This window comes from Peromyscus maniculatus, chromosome 20, assembly GCF_049852395.1.
Source record: "Peromyscus maniculatus bairdii isolate BWxNUB_F1_BW_parent chromosome 20, HU_Pman_BW_mat_3.1, whole genome shotgun sequence".
NCBI classification, from domain to species: Eukaryota; Metazoa; Chordata; class Mammalia; order Rodentia; family Cricetidae; genus Peromyscus; species Peromyscus maniculatus.
Window position 1 is genome coordinate 51,096,966 of NC_134871.1, and position 16,450 is coordinate 51,113,415.

General features: G+C 51.0%; 1 protein-coding gene across 4 annotated transcripts in view; it reads right to left on the minus strand.

The window, feature by feature from the left end:
- The window catches only part of Rangap1 (Ran GTPase activating protein 1), a 25,066-nt gene extending 9,656 nt beyond the window's left edge, over window positions 1–15,410 (minus strand). The window contains exons 1-6 of one of the 4 annotated variants that reach the window (XM_042265354.2): window positions 15,025–15,410; window positions 8,046–8,195; window positions 6,296–6,423; window positions 5,059–5,118; window positions 3,343–3,522; window positions 1,380–1,514 (exon numbers count right to left, since the gene is read on the minus strand). In XM_042265354.2, the coding sequence (XP_042121288.1) occupies window positions 1,380–1,514; window positions 3,343–3,522; window positions 5,059–5,118; window positions 6,296–6,423; window positions 8,046–8,157 (615 nt within the window). In that variant the 5' untranslated portion in view covers window positions 8,158–8,195; window positions 15,025–15,410. Of the gene's footprint in view, window positions 1–1,379; window positions 1,515–3,342; window positions 3,523–5,058; window positions 5,119–6,295; window positions 6,424–8,045; window positions 8,196–11,100; window positions 11,302–14,494 lie in introns of those variants that run through there. The other 3 variants (XM_042265355.2, XM_042265352.2, XM_042265353.2) reach the window with 3 other exon arrangements.
- Window positions 15,411–16,450: the final 1,040 nt, after the last annotated feature.

Consider the following 16,450-nt stretch of genomic DNA (forward strand, 5'->3'; position numbering starts at 1 on the left):
ATACACACAAATAAAACTCTCTTCTCACACAATTCTTCTAAGGTATCAAGCTGATAATAAAAACTAATGTGCACACCTGGGAAGACTTTCTGGATCCTTCTAGCCAGGAAGTCTGTGTCCTCAGAGTCCCAGTGGGTCCCATCACTGGGTCAGTACCTTGTTAGTCCCAAACTTCTTCAGGCAGAGCAGAGCACTTCACACAGTCAGGATAGCACTGTCTAAAGGGCCTGAAGCCTGGGTTAAAACCCAGCGTCCACAAAACCCAAACTGTGGGCTCAGTCTAGTGCTTGCCTTGCTGTTAAATGGGAGGGCCTGAGTTCAGTCCCTAGAATCCACATGAGGATGCCGCTGTGGTGCTCCAGGGGCAGAGACAAGAGGACCCAGAGCTCACCGGCCCTGGAGCCTACTTCCTGAGCTGCAGCCGGTGAGACCCACCCTGCCCCGGGAGCTGGACGGGTGGGCACGCTTGAGGATGACACCTGAGTTTCTTCTCTGACGTACACACCAGAGAAAGGAAACCAAACAAAACAACCACAAGGTTCGTGTGGGTTTGAAATTGCCTGTGGCAAGTGCCCCTACAGCCCACAGCCCACAGTCCAAGCGAGACTGTGGCTACATTAGGAATAACAGTTTTTCCATCGATATTGAAAGATCACCCACAGATGCGGGGTGGGATACTGTGGGTGGAGAAGAACCCCATTCTCAGCAGGGCAGAGGACCGAAGGCTGCAGGCTATGGGAAGGCCCGTCTGAGGAAAGAGATCCCCCCAGCCCAGAACTCTCTGTAAGGGCCATTGCCACCAGCGTGGACGAGGCGTCCTTACTGGCAGCTCACAGGCAGGGCCGTCGGGGCTGCTGCTCTGGCAGTTTGGTTAATGCTGGTGAAATTGTGTCAGTTGGGAACAGAAGGGAATGGAGACCCAAGCTGCAGTCCTCACGGTGTACACCAGAACCTACAGTGTCCTAGAACATGGGGACAGAAGGGGGGCAGGGGACAAGTTGGTAAGTGTGCTGCAGGGGCCGGTGAGATGGTGCCGTGGGTAAAGACACTTGCTGTACGAGCCTGAAGACCTGAGAAATCATGTGAAGTGGACGGAGCACCAACTCTGCCCGATCACCCTCTGACCTCCACATCTGCACTATGGCGTGGGCACCCCCCCCCAATAAACACTTTTTTGAAAAAATCAGCCAGGTGTGGTGGTGCACGCCTTTAATCCCAGCACTCAGGAGGGAGAGGCAAGCAGATCTCTAAATTTGAGGCGAGCCTCGTCTACATACAGAGTTCCAGCCCTGGCTACAGAGAGATAGACGATCTCAACTAACAAACAGCGGCTTGTCAGTCCTGTGTAGGGCACAGCAGGGTAAAAAGAAACGACTCACCCCAAAAGCTTCTGCCAATGCAGTGGCCCCATCGTTCTCCAGGCGGTTTCTGCCAGCCACAAAGACCTTCAGGGCCAGCGGCTTGCCTTGGGCACTGGACTTGCGGTGACATTCAGTCAGAGCTGCTGCCAGGATCTGCAGGGAAAGGCATGGGGTTGTATGCAGATCGTGGCCAGGTCCTCACTCCACCTGCCTCTCAAGTGTTCTCCAGTGAACCACACCCCGTCCGGTGGTAGATCGGGGACACTGCTGCAGTATGGTGGGCCCAGCACTTCACAGTTTACACAGACCCTCTATACCCTTGGTATACTTTTGGAGTTAGTGCAGGGGTCCAAGACAGGTAGAGACCAACCAGAGCAGCCAAGGACAGTGTGGATTCCCAGTTATCTCAGGGTTCTGCCGGGGTTAAAACTGTCATGATTTCAACCGTCCAGATTATGAGAAGCCAGAATCTTTCACTGAGACAGGGTCTCATTATGTAGTTGAGGCTGGCCTGGAACTCACATTGCTGTAACTCAGCCTTCCAAGATCCTCCACAGTCTTGCCGTGTTGTCCAGGCTGGTGATCCTCCTGCCTCAACCTCCAGAGTAATTAGACTACCAGCATGTGCCACAGCAACCAGTTTAGATGCCTCTCATGGTCACTAAACCAGAAGACTCTGACCAGAACCCAGAACCTCGAGATTCTCTCCCATATTCTGTATCGGAAGGAGCTTCCTGTCGGACGAGGCTCTTCTGACACCACCTGACAGCGCTTGTGCTTACGCAACTTGTATTTTACTTAAGAACAGCCACAGCTTTAATCCCACACGCCTTTAATCCCAGCACTCAGGAGGCACAGGCAGGTGGATCTCTGTGAGTTTGAGGCCAGCCTGGTCTACAGAGTCAGTTCTAGGACAGCCAAGGATACACAGAGAAACCCTGTCTTGAAAGTGGGGCTGGAGAAAAGCCCCAAAGTGATAAAGTGGATGACACAAGCCATTTAAATATGCCCAACAGAAGATAAGATATAAACTGCTTTCTGGTTGGGGATGTAGCTCAGTTGGTACAGTATTTACCTAGCACATACAAAGCCCTGGGTTCAATCCCCAACAACAAAATGGGCATCATACGGCATGCCTGTAATCCCAGCATTTAGGAGGTAGAGGCAGAAGGACTTAAGTTCAAGGCCATGCTCAACTAGATACCGAGTCTGAGGCAAGACTGTTCTACAAGATACCTTGTCTCAAAAACAAAATACAAATAGAAAGCAGGTCCTTTTAAGTTATTACATCAGGGAAGAGGGCACTTAGGGAAGGACTGGAACCTGCCCCCCTTTCTTTATAGAACCTATGGTGAAGACTCCAACTCTACACTTCCCAAACTACCACTACCATGTGAACGACATACTCCACACCTCCAAACCTTTGTTTACGCCAATAGAAAAATGGAGGTAGTACTGGCAATGTACACAGAATCATCTTCCCAAGTACACCCCATCCCTGTTCTGTTACCCAGCTCGGTCTGATGGAGCCTCAAAAAGAGAGGGAAACAGGAGGGCCAGTCTCCCTCCCTGCATGGCTGGTAGCAATAGGGTGAACCTGAGGTACAGTCCTGTCCAGAAATAAAAGTGCACCGGGACTGCGGGAGCAGTTACCACGGCTCTTTCCTCTCTGGGGCTGTGCCAGATGCTGTGAGTTTTGGTACAGGGCTATCCCAACCCCGAATTCTGCACAGCAAGCAGGTCAGAGCAGGTTATGCAGCAGCACTGCCTCTGTGTTGCCAAGGCAACCCAGGAACTTGGAATGGTTGCTTAGCAACCCAACCCTCTGGACTCCTTTCCTCACTGGTTGCAGGCTGCTGTCTTGGAGGCATTGCTTTCTGCTCTGAAGGGAGAGACAACAGTCCCCAATGGTGGGGGGCTAAGGGCTGGACCACACTGCCCAGTGTGAAGGCAGGGGAGGAATCAAGGGCTGACAACCCACCTTGCCGCCTCCGATGCCCATGCCACAGTTGTTAAGCTTGAGTTCATGCAGGGTGAAGCAGGCGGGGCTCTTGAGGAGAGCCTCGAAGCCTCGCACTCCGTCAGGCCCAAATGCGTTGTCACTGAGGTCGAGTTCCACCAGCTGGGCTCCCGCGGTGATGAGCCCCTCCCCTAGTGAGATCTGGACACACAGAGAACTCAGTCAGACCCCAGACACCTACCAAATGCCTCTTCTGGGCCAGGCCCAGGCCTGGCCACAGGTCATGCCCAAGCCAGTGGGAATGTGGCACAGACAATGGTTTACAATTATAGATGACTGTTGTGTTACTGTGTGTTGGGGTCTAGGCACATGTGTGCTGGAGTGCAGGTACAGAGGTCAGAGAACAACTTCTGAGTCGTTCTCTCCTTCCACCATGGCGTATATTACCCGAACGAAGCCTGAACTGAGGTGTGCACCACAAGCACCTTTATCCACTGAGCCATCAGGCTGGCCCAGAACCAGCTTTTACAGCAGACCGTTTATTACTATGTTCCTACACTGGAATGGGAGTGAGTGGCACCTGGGGATAGGAAGATCTGGGAGGGCTCTCTGTAGGAGGTGGCATTGAGCTCACTGAGGATGAGCACCAGCCAGTCAACACAGCAGGATTCCAGATAGCAATAGAAACCAGAGCAGAGAGATAAAGATGGGAGCCTGCCTAAGCTGGGGTCCCTTGGATATGCAAGAAGGTCTCATAAACACCTCAGGTTTCAGGATTGTCTGAGCTGGATGCTGCTGGAAACCTGGGGGTGGGGGTGGGGGCAGGCTAAGAGCGGACAAAGGGCAGGAACTCAACACCTTGCCTTTGCCCATACCATGCACATAGCTTCCTGTTATCCTCCACCACTCAACAAACAAGACAGTGGCTGCCCTGCCATCTGAAGGTCTAGCCCTCCACCCCCGACCTCTAGCCCATGGTGGCCACACTGTGCACTGCATCTGCTCCAACATGGCCCGCGGTGCCCCAGGTCCTTTACTTCCTGCCTAAAGAGCCATTCTCAGTTCTTGGAACGTGGAGACAAAGCATGCCTTCAACGCCAGAGCAAACCACTCAGGAGAGGCCACAAGAAAGCCGCTTCCCTTCCTGTTCCGCCCAAGAGCTCCCTCAGTCTGCTCTCTGATTCCCAGACTGCTCATCCTCCGAGGGTGACGCCAGCTCCACCGTCTCAGGAGCTGGCCCCACACAGCGGCCTCTCTGGGACCCTCTGAGGTCCCAGGATCCCCCACGGTTGTGTAGTACTGAGGGCCTGAGGAGGAGGAGGACCAGGGCAGCCAGCCACCCCAAACACCTTCATCCTGAGGCCCCGTGCTAGGCAGACAGACCTGGGGCAGCCCACCGCCAGCCTGCGCCCTGCTAAGACCCAGGGTAATAGCATGGGCCACCGCCCCCGAACTTGGCCCTAGGAACTGGAGCCACTGTGGAGTCACTATTGAGTATCACAGCAAACCAGTGACAGAAAGGAGGAGCAGCCACAAGAGACGGCGGTGCAGACTGGGTCCCCAGGAAGCAGGTCAAGAGGAAGCAGTCCCTGGGGGCACAGGGACCATGATACCAGGAGAAGATGGTCACAGCCTGGTTTTCACCTGTGGGGCTGACCTGATTCTCCAGAGAAAAGATGTGTGAGGGGGTATCTGACAGGTTCCTGTGCCCGCAGGGAAGCACTACCTGGTCCTTACCAGAGCCGGCGGGATCTCAGACCGAAGCCTTCCGGTGAACATGTCACTCCAGTGGCATCGCTGTGCAGGAAGAAGGGAAGTGTTAGCTGGCGAACCCAGGAGCAGCCTCCCGTGAAGTCTCACATCACCAATGCCTCCCTGAGAGCTTGGGCACCCAAGAGGACTAAGAGATTTCCTAGTTTTGGTTTTCTCAGCATTGAATTGGACCAATTCAGCCAGAGGGACCTGGAAACAAAGGGTATTCTCTCTGATATGTCCAACCCTTTGGCGGAACATGTGACAATTCTGGGTGACAGAACAGCACAAGAGTAAACAGAGGCCTCACATGGCGAAGCTGCACCTCCCTGCAGCCCTTCAGACCACCTCATCCGGGGCTTGTGGGCCTACCCACCTCCATTGCTTGCCTTTTTTGTTGGTTTCCAGACAAGAGTCTTATGTAGCCCAAGCTAGCCTCAGACTATGTAACTGAGGTTGGCCTTGAATTTCTAAGGCTCCTTCCCCTCCTCCCAAGTACTAGGACTTCAGGTCTGCACCCCCCCACACACACCCACACCCTCATTTTTTAACAAAGGGAGGACAAGGCGCAGACTCAGACTCAGAGCCCTTAGGTGGCAACAGTGTCAAACTAAAACTCACACTGTCCTATTTTCTTTCCTTTGTATTATGTCTGATGACTTCCCGGGAGAGAAATGGTGCTTGCCTTCAATTACTTTCAAAGCTAGTGGAGGGGCTGGAGAGATGGCTCAGCATTTAAGAAAGAGCACTGGCTGCTCTTCCAGACCCTGGTTCAGTTCTCAGAACCCACAGAAGCTCACAACCACCTGAGGCTTCAGTTCCAGGAGATCCTATGTCCTCTTCTGCCAGGCCCCAGGCACATACATGGCGCACACACATACATGTAGGCAAAATAACCCTTACACTTAAAGAAACTTTTTGAAATACATAAAAAGCAAGTTTGGTAAAAAGGACCAGATAAATGTCACAAAGGTAGTAGCCGTTTACAATTTGGTTACAAAAGCCATATCCCTAGCTCTGGTTGCTACAGGTGGGTCTGTTAGAAAGAAGCATGTGCTAGCTAATTTTCATCCTTCGGGAATGGGACATGCACTGTAAGTAGAGACTCCTCCAGTTTGTCCTTCAAGACAAGGGTACCTCAGGTTCTGGACCGAGGTAGTAGCTGTAGCAATCTGAGGGGCTCTGGTCCTCATGTGCACGGACCTCCCCTGCCTGTACTCACCTTCAGCTCCGACTTCTTCTCCAAGGCCTTGGCGATGACTTTGGCTGCTTCCACACCCACCGTGTTACCCTCCAATCGTAGAGCCTCCAGGCCGTCAAATCCTTCAATCTCCTTAATCACGTCTTTGGCTGTGTGAACAGAGCACCTTAGGCGTTGGCAGTCTCGAGCCACTGGGGCAGCGGCAACTCAGGAAGCACCTTAACTCATTTCCTTCAAGGCTATGAACCATGCACCCCCAGAGACAGGAGAACGGGACAGGCTCCCAGCCTAGGTCGGGCAGGGATGTGCAGACAGACTATTTGCCCATGCCCAAGCGAGCACAGGCATTCACTGTGGTGTCTAGCACGAGTGACATTATGAAGAGTCTCTTTTTTCGTTTGGTGGTTTTTAAAGATAGGGTCTCACGTAGCGCAGTCAGGCTTTGAAGTTTACTATGTAGTCAAGAATGACCTTTCTGGGACTGGAGAGATGGCTCAGAGGTTAAGAGCACTGGCTGCTCTTTCAGAGGTCCTGAATTCAATTCCCAGCAACCACATGGTGGCTCCCAACCATCTGTAATGAGATCTGGTGCCCTCTTCTGGCCTGCAGGTGTACATGCAGGCAGAACACTGTATACATAATAAAGAACTGTGTGACCCTGAATGAGTGACTTAGTCTCACTTGTACAGCAGCAGCACTTCTACCCTCCCCCACAGAGATGACAGCACAAATCCCAGCAGAGTGCAGAGGCAGGAGGGTCAGGAGGAGTTCAAGGCCATTCTCTACAGCCAGTTTGAGGCCAGCCTGGACGCATGAGAGACCCTATCTCAGAAAAACAAAAGTTGTTGGAGGCCAGCCTGGTCTACAGAGCAAGTTCCAAAACAGCCATACAGAAACTCTGTCTCAGAAAAACAACTGATCAGATCTAGTGGTGAGTGCTTTTAATAATCTCAGCATGAGAGGTAGAGAGGCAGGAGGATCTTTGAGTTCAAGGCTAGCCTCATCTACTTAGAGGCCCTGCCTCAACAAAACAAAACAATAAAAAACCCACAACAAACTAACAAGGAACCAAAACAAACCAAGCAGGTGGAGTTGGGGGTGGGGTATCCATCGAGGAATCTGGACATTTCAAGGTACAATGAAGTTGTGAGGGATAAACAACCCCACCCTCCCAAAGTTCACAAAATCCCTGGAGGAGGGGAGCAAGTTTAGTGGTGCATGAGACAATCTGACAAGTCCAAACCAGTTTCCCTGGTTGGGCCAGAACGCCAGGAGGTCTCACAAGGTCTGAAGGCAGCAAGTACCTTCATTTCTAGGCATCGAGGGATGCAGGGATGTCTCTGGTGCCTAAACTTTGGTCATGAATAGTAAGGCAGGAACCCTTTCCCTCTCCCAGTGACGCCTGGTTGCAAGGACTGGAATTTCCCATGAGGACCCAACGCCACTCTTAACACAACTCCCTCAGGGCCTCCGCCATAAGGAAGACAGCTGGCCTGGAATGGTGAGGGGAAAGGTAGAGCAGGAAGAATCTGGCCCTGAAGTCAGGGGCAAGGCTAGATGGACAAGTTTGAGACGAGTCTGAGCTATACATTGATGAGACCCTGTCAAAAGAAAAACACACAGACAGACAGACAGAGTAACAGAAGCTTCCTCACTATTAGAATGGACCTCACCTCCCAGGCTGCCACGACAAATGGTAAGGAGATGCTCAGAAAGCCTGAGCAAACACACACTAACACCCCTCCCTCACACAGCTAGCCCAGGAACTCACCATCTTCCGCGGTATTCAACTTGAGACTCTTGCCCTTAAAACTCAGCTGTCCTCCGGCCACCTGGGTTTTGGCCAGGGTCTCTGCCAGTTTGGCAATGTCTTCAGAGGCCATGCTCGTGAAAATGGTGGGCTGCCCTGGAGATCTGCCAACTGAAGACAGAAACTGCATTAAAAAAGAATCTTGTGGGGCTGGAGAGGTGGCTCAGCGCTTAGGAGCACTGACTGCTCTTCCAGAGGACCAGGTTCAATTCCCAGCACCCACATGGCAGCTCTCGGCTGTCTGTAACTCAGTTCCAGGGAACCTGACACCCCCACACAGACATACATGCAGGCAAAACACAAATGCACATAAAATAAAAATAAATTTAAAAAAGAAAGAAAAGAGAATTGTGGGTCTCTGGTCCACCCGTTTCCCAGACAGCTGCATCTTCTTGAGCAATGCCAGCCTCGTCCTAAGACATGATGGTGAAGGTCGGAGTGAAAGGAATCGGCGGTACCGGGGCCTGGTTACCAGAGCTTCCTTCATGTCTGACAAAGTGGCTGTTGCTGCCATCAATGACCCCTTCACTGACCTCAACTACACAGTCTACACGTTCCAGTGACTCCAGTGTGACTCCACCCATGGCAACGTCACCACCACAGTCAAGGCTGAGGAAAGAAGCTTGTTATCAACGGAAAGCCAAAGCCTTCTTCCACAAGCGAGATCCCACCAACATAAAAGGGGTGATGCTGGTGCTGAGTATGCTGGAGTCTACTGGTGTCTTCACCACCATGGAGAAGGCCGGGGTCCACTAGCAGGGCCATCATCTCCGCCCATTCTGCTGATGCCCCCATGTTTGTGATGAGTGTGAACCATGAGACACATGACAATTCATTCAAGATTGTCAGCCATGCTTCCTGCACCAACAATTGCTTAGCCCCCCTCCCCCAAGGTCATCCATGATTACTCTGGCATTGCGGAAGGACTCATGGCCACAGTCCATGCCATCATTGCCACCCAGGACACCATCACTGCATCCGCTGGTTGCTGCCAAAGCTGTGGGCAAGGTCATCCCAGAGCTGAACGGGAAGCTCACGGGCATGGCCTTTTGTGTTCCTACCCTCGATGTGTCCACTATGGATCTGACATGCTGCATCCTAGAGAAAGCCGCCAAGTATGACGACATCAGGAAGGTGGTGAAGCAGGCGTCGGAGGGCCCACTAAAGGGCATCCTGGGCTACACCGAGGACAGGTTGTCTCCTGCGACTAACAGTGACCCCCACTCTTTCACCTTTGATGCTGGGGCTGGCATTGCTCAATGCCGACCTTGTAAAGCTCATTTCCTGGTATGACAATGAATTCGGCTACAGCAGCAGGGTGGTGGACCTCATGGCCTCCAAGGAGTAAAAAGTCCTAAACAGACCACCCACCCCAGCAAGGACAGGAGAGCGAGGGAGAGGCCTCAGCTGCTGAGGAGGGCTGCCCCAGCTCAGCCCCCAACACCGAGTATCCCCCTCAGTTTCCATCCCAGACCCACAGAAGATGGGGAGGGGTTTAGGGAGCCCTACCCCTTGAATTCCATCAATAAAGTTCACTGCACCTATTAAAAAAAAATCTTGTGAAAGGGGACTGGAGAGATGGCTCATCAGTTAAGAGTACTTGCTGCTCTTACAGAGAACCCACATTTGATTCCCATCACCCACACTAGACAGCTCAACTACCTATTAGTTCAACTCCAGGAGATCAGACACCTCTGACCTCTCAGGGTACCCACACTCACATGTATATACTCACACTCACTCACACATGAAAAACTTGTCTTTTGGTGCTGGGGAGATGGCTTAGAGGTTAAGAGCTTTTCTTCCAGAGGTTCTGAGTTCAATTCCCAGCAACCACATGATGGCTCACAACCATCTATCATGAGATCTGGTGCCCTCTTCTGGCATGCAGGTATACATGCAGGCAGAACACTGTACACATAATAAATAAATAAATAACAAAAAAACCAAACTTGTCTTTTGACATCTGCCCCCCCCCCCAGCACATACAGTTACAGTGAATTAAAATTTTTAAATCTTTTTTTAAAGGGGCTAGGGCACCAGTTATTAAGCTGGGGTCACCTAAGACCGTCAGAAAACACAGTTATATTACAACTCAAAATTATTACTTTAGTTATGAAGTAGCAATGAAAATGACTTTATGGTCGGGGGTCCCCACAACACGAAGAGCTGTATTAAAGGGACTAGGGAGATGGCTCAGTGCTGCTCTTCCAGAGAACTAGAGTCAATTCCCGGCATCCATATGGTAGCTGTGGCCTCCGTGGGCATTGCAGGTCAAAGGTACAGACATATGCAGGCAATCTACCCAACACATTAAAAATCACCTATCAAAACAGGCATAGTGGTGCACGCCTTTAATCCCAGCACATGGGAAGCAGAGGCAGATGAATCTCCTGAGTTCAAGGCCAGCCTGGTCTATAGAGTGAGTTCCAGGATGCCAGGGCTGCACAGAGAAAACCTGTCTCGAAAAACAAAACAAAAATTTAAAAAATAAAAATAAAAAACCAAACAAATAAAAAAAAATCTTTTAAAAAGTATTCTTTTCGGGGGCTGGAGAGATGGCTCAGAGGTTAAGAGCACTGACTGTTCTTCCAGAGGTCCTGAGTTCAATTCCCAGCAACCACATGGTGGCTCACAACCATCTGTAATGAGATCTGGCTCCCTCTTCTGCCTGCAGTCATACATGCAGACAGAATACTGTAGACACAATAAATAATCTTTCAAAATAAGCTTTTGGGAAGCGTAAGGCCCTGGGTTTGATCCCTAGCATAACCCCAAAGTGTGTGTGGGAGGGTGTCCCTTGAGATCTCTGGCGGAGGTGGGGTGGATTAGCCCTCTCCCTGCCCTGAGAACCCAAAAGCTAAAGCACCAGGAGAAGAGAACATGGGATTAGAAAGACCAGTCTGGAAAGGGGGGAGAGTGAGAACTCCCTCAAGTCGCTCTCCAAACGGCCCCAGCAGGGACACCCAGTACAGGGCAGTCAACTCCCAAAGCAAGGGCTGCCCTAGTCACACACCTGCCTGATCATCTTGGCAGCACTCTGCCTGAGGGTCCTGCTCCTCAAAGAGGACATAGATGGCTATGGGATCCAGGTCATCCATCCCAGGGAATGCCCCACTGCCCATGCTGGCATGACTCGGCGTGGCACACAAGGCTAAGGCATGTCTGGTTTCAACCCTGGTTTCAATGCCACAGTAGCCTCTCAGAGGTTCCTAGGAGACCAGAGCTACCTACATCACAAGGGCTGCCATGACAATAGGTGAGTAAGCTCCTCCACTGTGTTTCAGACACACAGTGCACACTCGAACAAGCAACCACGGCAGGGGCACTAGCTCCATGCTGTCCTCTACTTCAGTCCCTGACACTCAGATCCCAGGGGAAGAGGGCTCAGTCTACAAGGCTGCCCCACCCGGGATGCTAACAGGAACCCCAGCTGTTTACCTGTGCTTCTAATCTGCTGGCTATGAATTAGGGTTGCCATGACCCTCCCCTTGGGGGTCAATTAATTTCCTAGAACAGCTCACAGAACTCAGGGAAAATGCAGTACCTACTGATTTATTATAAAGGATGTGTATGTGTTGGGGGGTACCCCAGACCTCTACCATCATACTTCAAACCCCAACACATGACTTATTCATTTACTTATTTAGAGACACAGTCTCAATGTGTATCTCTGGCTGGCTTGAACTCAATCTGTAGATGATGGCCTCAAAGTCACAGATCTGCCTGTTTCTGCCTACCCAGTGCTGGGACTAAAGGTGTGCACCATCATACCAGTAAACAAAGGGTAGTTTAAAGAATACAAATGAGCAGCCAGATAAATACAAAGAATGTACACCTTTAATCCCAGCACTTGGGAGGCAGAGCCAAGTAGATCTCTGTGAGTTCAAGGCCAGCCTGGGGTACAGAGTGAGTTCCAGGAAAGGCACAAAGCTACACAGAGAAACCCTGTCTTAAAAAACAAAAACAAAAACAAAAACAAAACAAATAAAAAAGAATGTATAGAAAAGGCATGAGAAAAGGGGCCAGGGCTCCAATGCAATCTTAAGGCTTGTCATGCTCCAAGAATTTTGTGTTCCGAAGTCTGGAAGCCTTCCAAGCTTGTCCTTTTTGGAGGTTTATAGAGAATTCATTACATAAGCATGACGGTTGAATCATACGTGTCGCTGATAAATCTGAGCTTGGGATACAGGACAAGAGTAAGAGTCCCAACCCTGTAATTGTTTGGGTTTTTCTAATGACTACCCCACCTATCCAAGCCCTATCTAAGGGACTGAGAGCCAGCAGTAGTATTAGAGTGCAAAGACTTTAGAATCTTAGTTTTCTATGCCAGGAGGCAGAACCACAACCAAATACATATTTCATAATCTGACCACCAGCGACAAAGCTGCCCACTGCTGGGAGCTGAACAGATGGGCAGAATGGAAAAGTAGGGCTACAGCTAAGTGAAGGGAACCTGTCTACCATGCAGGAAGCTGTCGGCTTAACCTCCAGCACTACTCACAGAGAATGGATAACTCCATGCCCCAAGAGGATGTGGCAGGGAACTGGAGGTGGTTTGAATAAGAATGGCCTCCCAGGAGGGCAGAGGTGGCCCACACCTTTAATCCCAGCACTCAGGAGGCAGAGCCAGGCGGATCTCTGTGAGTTCGAGGCCAGCCTGGGCTACTAGGGTTGCCGTGACCCTCCCCTTGGGGGTCAATTTCAGGGAAAACACAGTTATCTACTGATTTATTAGAAAGGATGTGTATGTGTCTGTGTTTGAGGGTGTCTATGTGTGTGTTGGGGTGGTATCCCAGACCTCTATCAGTACAGGCTCCAAAGCTACACAGAGAAACCCTGTCTCGAAAAACCAAAATAAATAAGTAAATAAGAATGTCCCCTACAGGCTCATATATTAGAATTCTCTCTCTGCCTTCAGATCAGGTTGTACTCTCAGCTACTGCTCTAGCCCATTTGGACCACGATGCTGCCCAACATGATAACAGAGTAAACCTCTGAAACTGTCTGTAAGTAAGCCCCCCAAATTAAGTACTTTTTTATTTTAAATAAAAGTAGCCTTGGTCATGGTGTCTCTTCACAGCAATAGAACACTGATTAGGACACTGGGACTAAACAGTCACCTTCTGAATGCTAGGTCACATGCAGACAGTGATCCTGCTAAACACTGGTCAGAGCCTGATTCTCAATAAACTAGGCGTTAGGCAAAAGCCCCACCAACCTCCTGGTCCTCAGATATCCCGCCCCATACCAGGCTTCCTCTGGGCTCAGCCCGCCTCCCATCACTTTTCCTTATCGTATCCCCGAGCACCCTGATTTATCTAGTTGATCAATAAGCATAAATTACTACTCAGAATAAAACATCAGAACATTCAACCAAACACTGTACTGAACACTATGTACTGACACTGTTCCAAATACCAGGAGATCTGCAGTAAATCACACACCCTTTGAAGCTTATATTCTAAACAGAGTATTTCGCATGTCAATGAAAAGGTACATGGAATAGGGCCACAGTGTGTATATAAGTTTATAAAGATTCTGTGGCTCTTGTGAAAAGGTACATGGAATTGAGGAAGGGGCAGTTCGCTGGCAGAACTTCCCTGGTATTTGTGAGGCCCTGGTTTCAATCTCTATCACCACAAAAAGACCAGATAGTGGGTACACACCTCTGATCTAGTACTTAGGAGATGAGGCAAGAGATCAGGAGTTCAAAGCCATTCTCAGTTACTGAGGGACTTGAGACCAGCCTGGACTACAGGAGACCCTGTCTGAAATATACAAAGAAAAGCCCACATAAACCAACCAAGAAAGGGGCAAGGAAGGTGGTTTTGGTTTTTGTTGGATTTCTTTTTGCGGGCTGAGGGTTTCGATTTACAGTAGAAAAATTAAAGGTGTTTTCTGTAAAGAAACTAAAGATATCACAGATTGAGCCATGCAAAAACCGAGGGAAGAGCATTCCTTCCTATAAAGGAAGCAGAATGTGCACAGGCTGTGGGAGAAGAGGGAACTTCAAGGCCAGTGGGGCTCTGGCTAGAGCAGAGAGGCGAAAATGGAAACGTTAGCGAGAAAAGATAAAAGGCCTTCAAGTCACCAAGGCCGTTTTAAAGATTGTGTATCAGTATGAGGGTCCCAGGGGAGTCTCTAGCAGATAACAATGCAACAAACTGCTTTGACAGAACAGTGTCCCGGTATAAGGCCTGATATTTACGGGCTCAAAAAAAAAAATGACAACATGAAGATGAGTCACCCAGCCACCTCCTATAGTTCTTAGATGGGACAATGAGGTTAAAAATGCGGTGGTGGTGGTCCACGCTCCAGGCGGAAGGGAGGCACATGCTCAGTCCATGAGCCGGGGGACACACAGGCACACACAGGCCCTCCCCTACTCCCTTTAAGCAATGACTAACCCAAGCACAGAGGGATGGAATTGATCTATCCAAGGTCCGCAACCGGCCTGCGAGGGAGCAGACGCAAACGGTCAATACACAAACGCCCTCTCCTCCTGGGCGGGCGGCCGCGTGGGAGACGACGTCCTCAGGTGCACAGCCATCCATCGACCCGGCAAAGCGTCAGCAGTGACTCATGCCAGGCTTCCCGCGCGGACGTGGGCCGACTCGGGTAGGCGGGCGATGGACTGTGGGGCCCCACCCGGAGCGCCAGGCGGCCTCGCACCGCCTCCAGGTGAGACGGATGCCAACAGGAGACGCCACCGCGGGCGGCAGCGCTAAGGGAGGCAGCTGGGACATCTGTCCCCTCTAGGCCTCAGTTTCCCCAAATGTGAAAAGGGCCAGCGCCACCCAGCGCCCCACCCCACCGCGCGGGGCCGCGGTGGGCGCAGCGAGCTCAATTGGTGGTAGGCACGAGGCGATCGCTTCGCCCCACCCAGGCCCTGGTGGCTCAGGCAGGTGACAGAACAGCAATGAGGGCCCCGACTCACCGCAAACAGGCGGCGGCGCCGCGTGGGGCGACGGAACGCGCGCGTCGGGGACGGCTCGAGAGCTCGCGCGAGGGCCGGTCTTGGTCACTGCGCCTCCGTAGGGCGGTCCCGGTGCCCAGCTTGTCCTCGCTGCAGCGGCTGCTCGCCTAGCTTGTGCACACCACCAGCTCCACGATCTCCGGCGATGATGGCGGCGGAGGAGGATTTTTTGAAAGCCGGCAGTTTCTTTCCTTCGATTTGATTTGCTCAAGTCGGAGCCGGGTTTTGCCGGGCCCGCGTGCGGGGCCTACCGGGAAGGGAAGTCCTGCCCTCCGTGCCGGCTATGGCTGGACTCGCCTCACGAACTACAATTCCTATGAAGCACCGCGCTCTGACTTCCCATCTCTCTTTCCGCCCGCCCTCTCGGCTTCTGGCTTCTTCTCGGATGGATAACGTAGGACCTTGTTGGACAGGAGCACCCGCAGACTACAAATCCCAGCAGACCATGCGGCAAAGCGGCGCACCCTTCCGTAGAGGTTTGCGCTCTCATTCAACTTTGCGCTCTCATTGCAACTTTATTGACAAAGGCGATGACGTGAAAGGCTTGCAGCTAGATGTCTTCAGCTGTAATAGGGTTACACTTGCTAAAATAAAGACTTTTTTTTTTTTTAAATTCCCAGGAAATTGAAAGAAAACTCCAAGGATTCCAAGATAGTTTGGAAAAAATAGCCATTTTGTAGTAGAGACAACCTGCAGGCATCACCTTAACCAACTGGTCCATATTAGCATCAACAACAGAACAGACACAACCTTCACAGCATCACACCGTGGCACACTGAGGACGTGGCAACGCTGCCCATTCCTCAAATTCATAAAATTAATCAAATCATGGGGAAAAACAACAACGGAGAAACAAACCCAAGGTCATCTTCCGTAAAACTAACTGCTCTGTACTGTTCCAAAATTCTGTGTGCCATGCAAATTGAAGAACGTTACTGATTAAAGGAGATGGAAGGGATTAAAGGCGTGTGCCTACAACTTACTCTTTTTTTTTGTGTGGGGGGGGGAGGTTTCGGGACAGGGTTTCTCTGTGTAGTTTTGTGCCTTTCCTGGAACTTGCTTTGTAGACCAGGCTGGCCTCGAACTCACAGAGATCCGCCTGCCTCTGCCTCCCGAGCACTCGGATTAAAGGCATGTGCCACTACCGCCCTGCCTACAACTTACTCTTAAAGAGTGTTTTTCAAAATGTGTGAAGTAGGACTCAGCAGGTAAGGGCATTGGCTCATTCAGAAGACTCAGGTTCAATACCCAGAACCCACAGGGTGGCTCACAGCAGTCTGTAACTACAGTTCCAGGGCACCTAAAGCCTTCTTCTGGCCCCTGCATGAATTGCATGCATGTGGTATACAAACATACTTACCAGCAAAACACCTATATACTGTTAAAA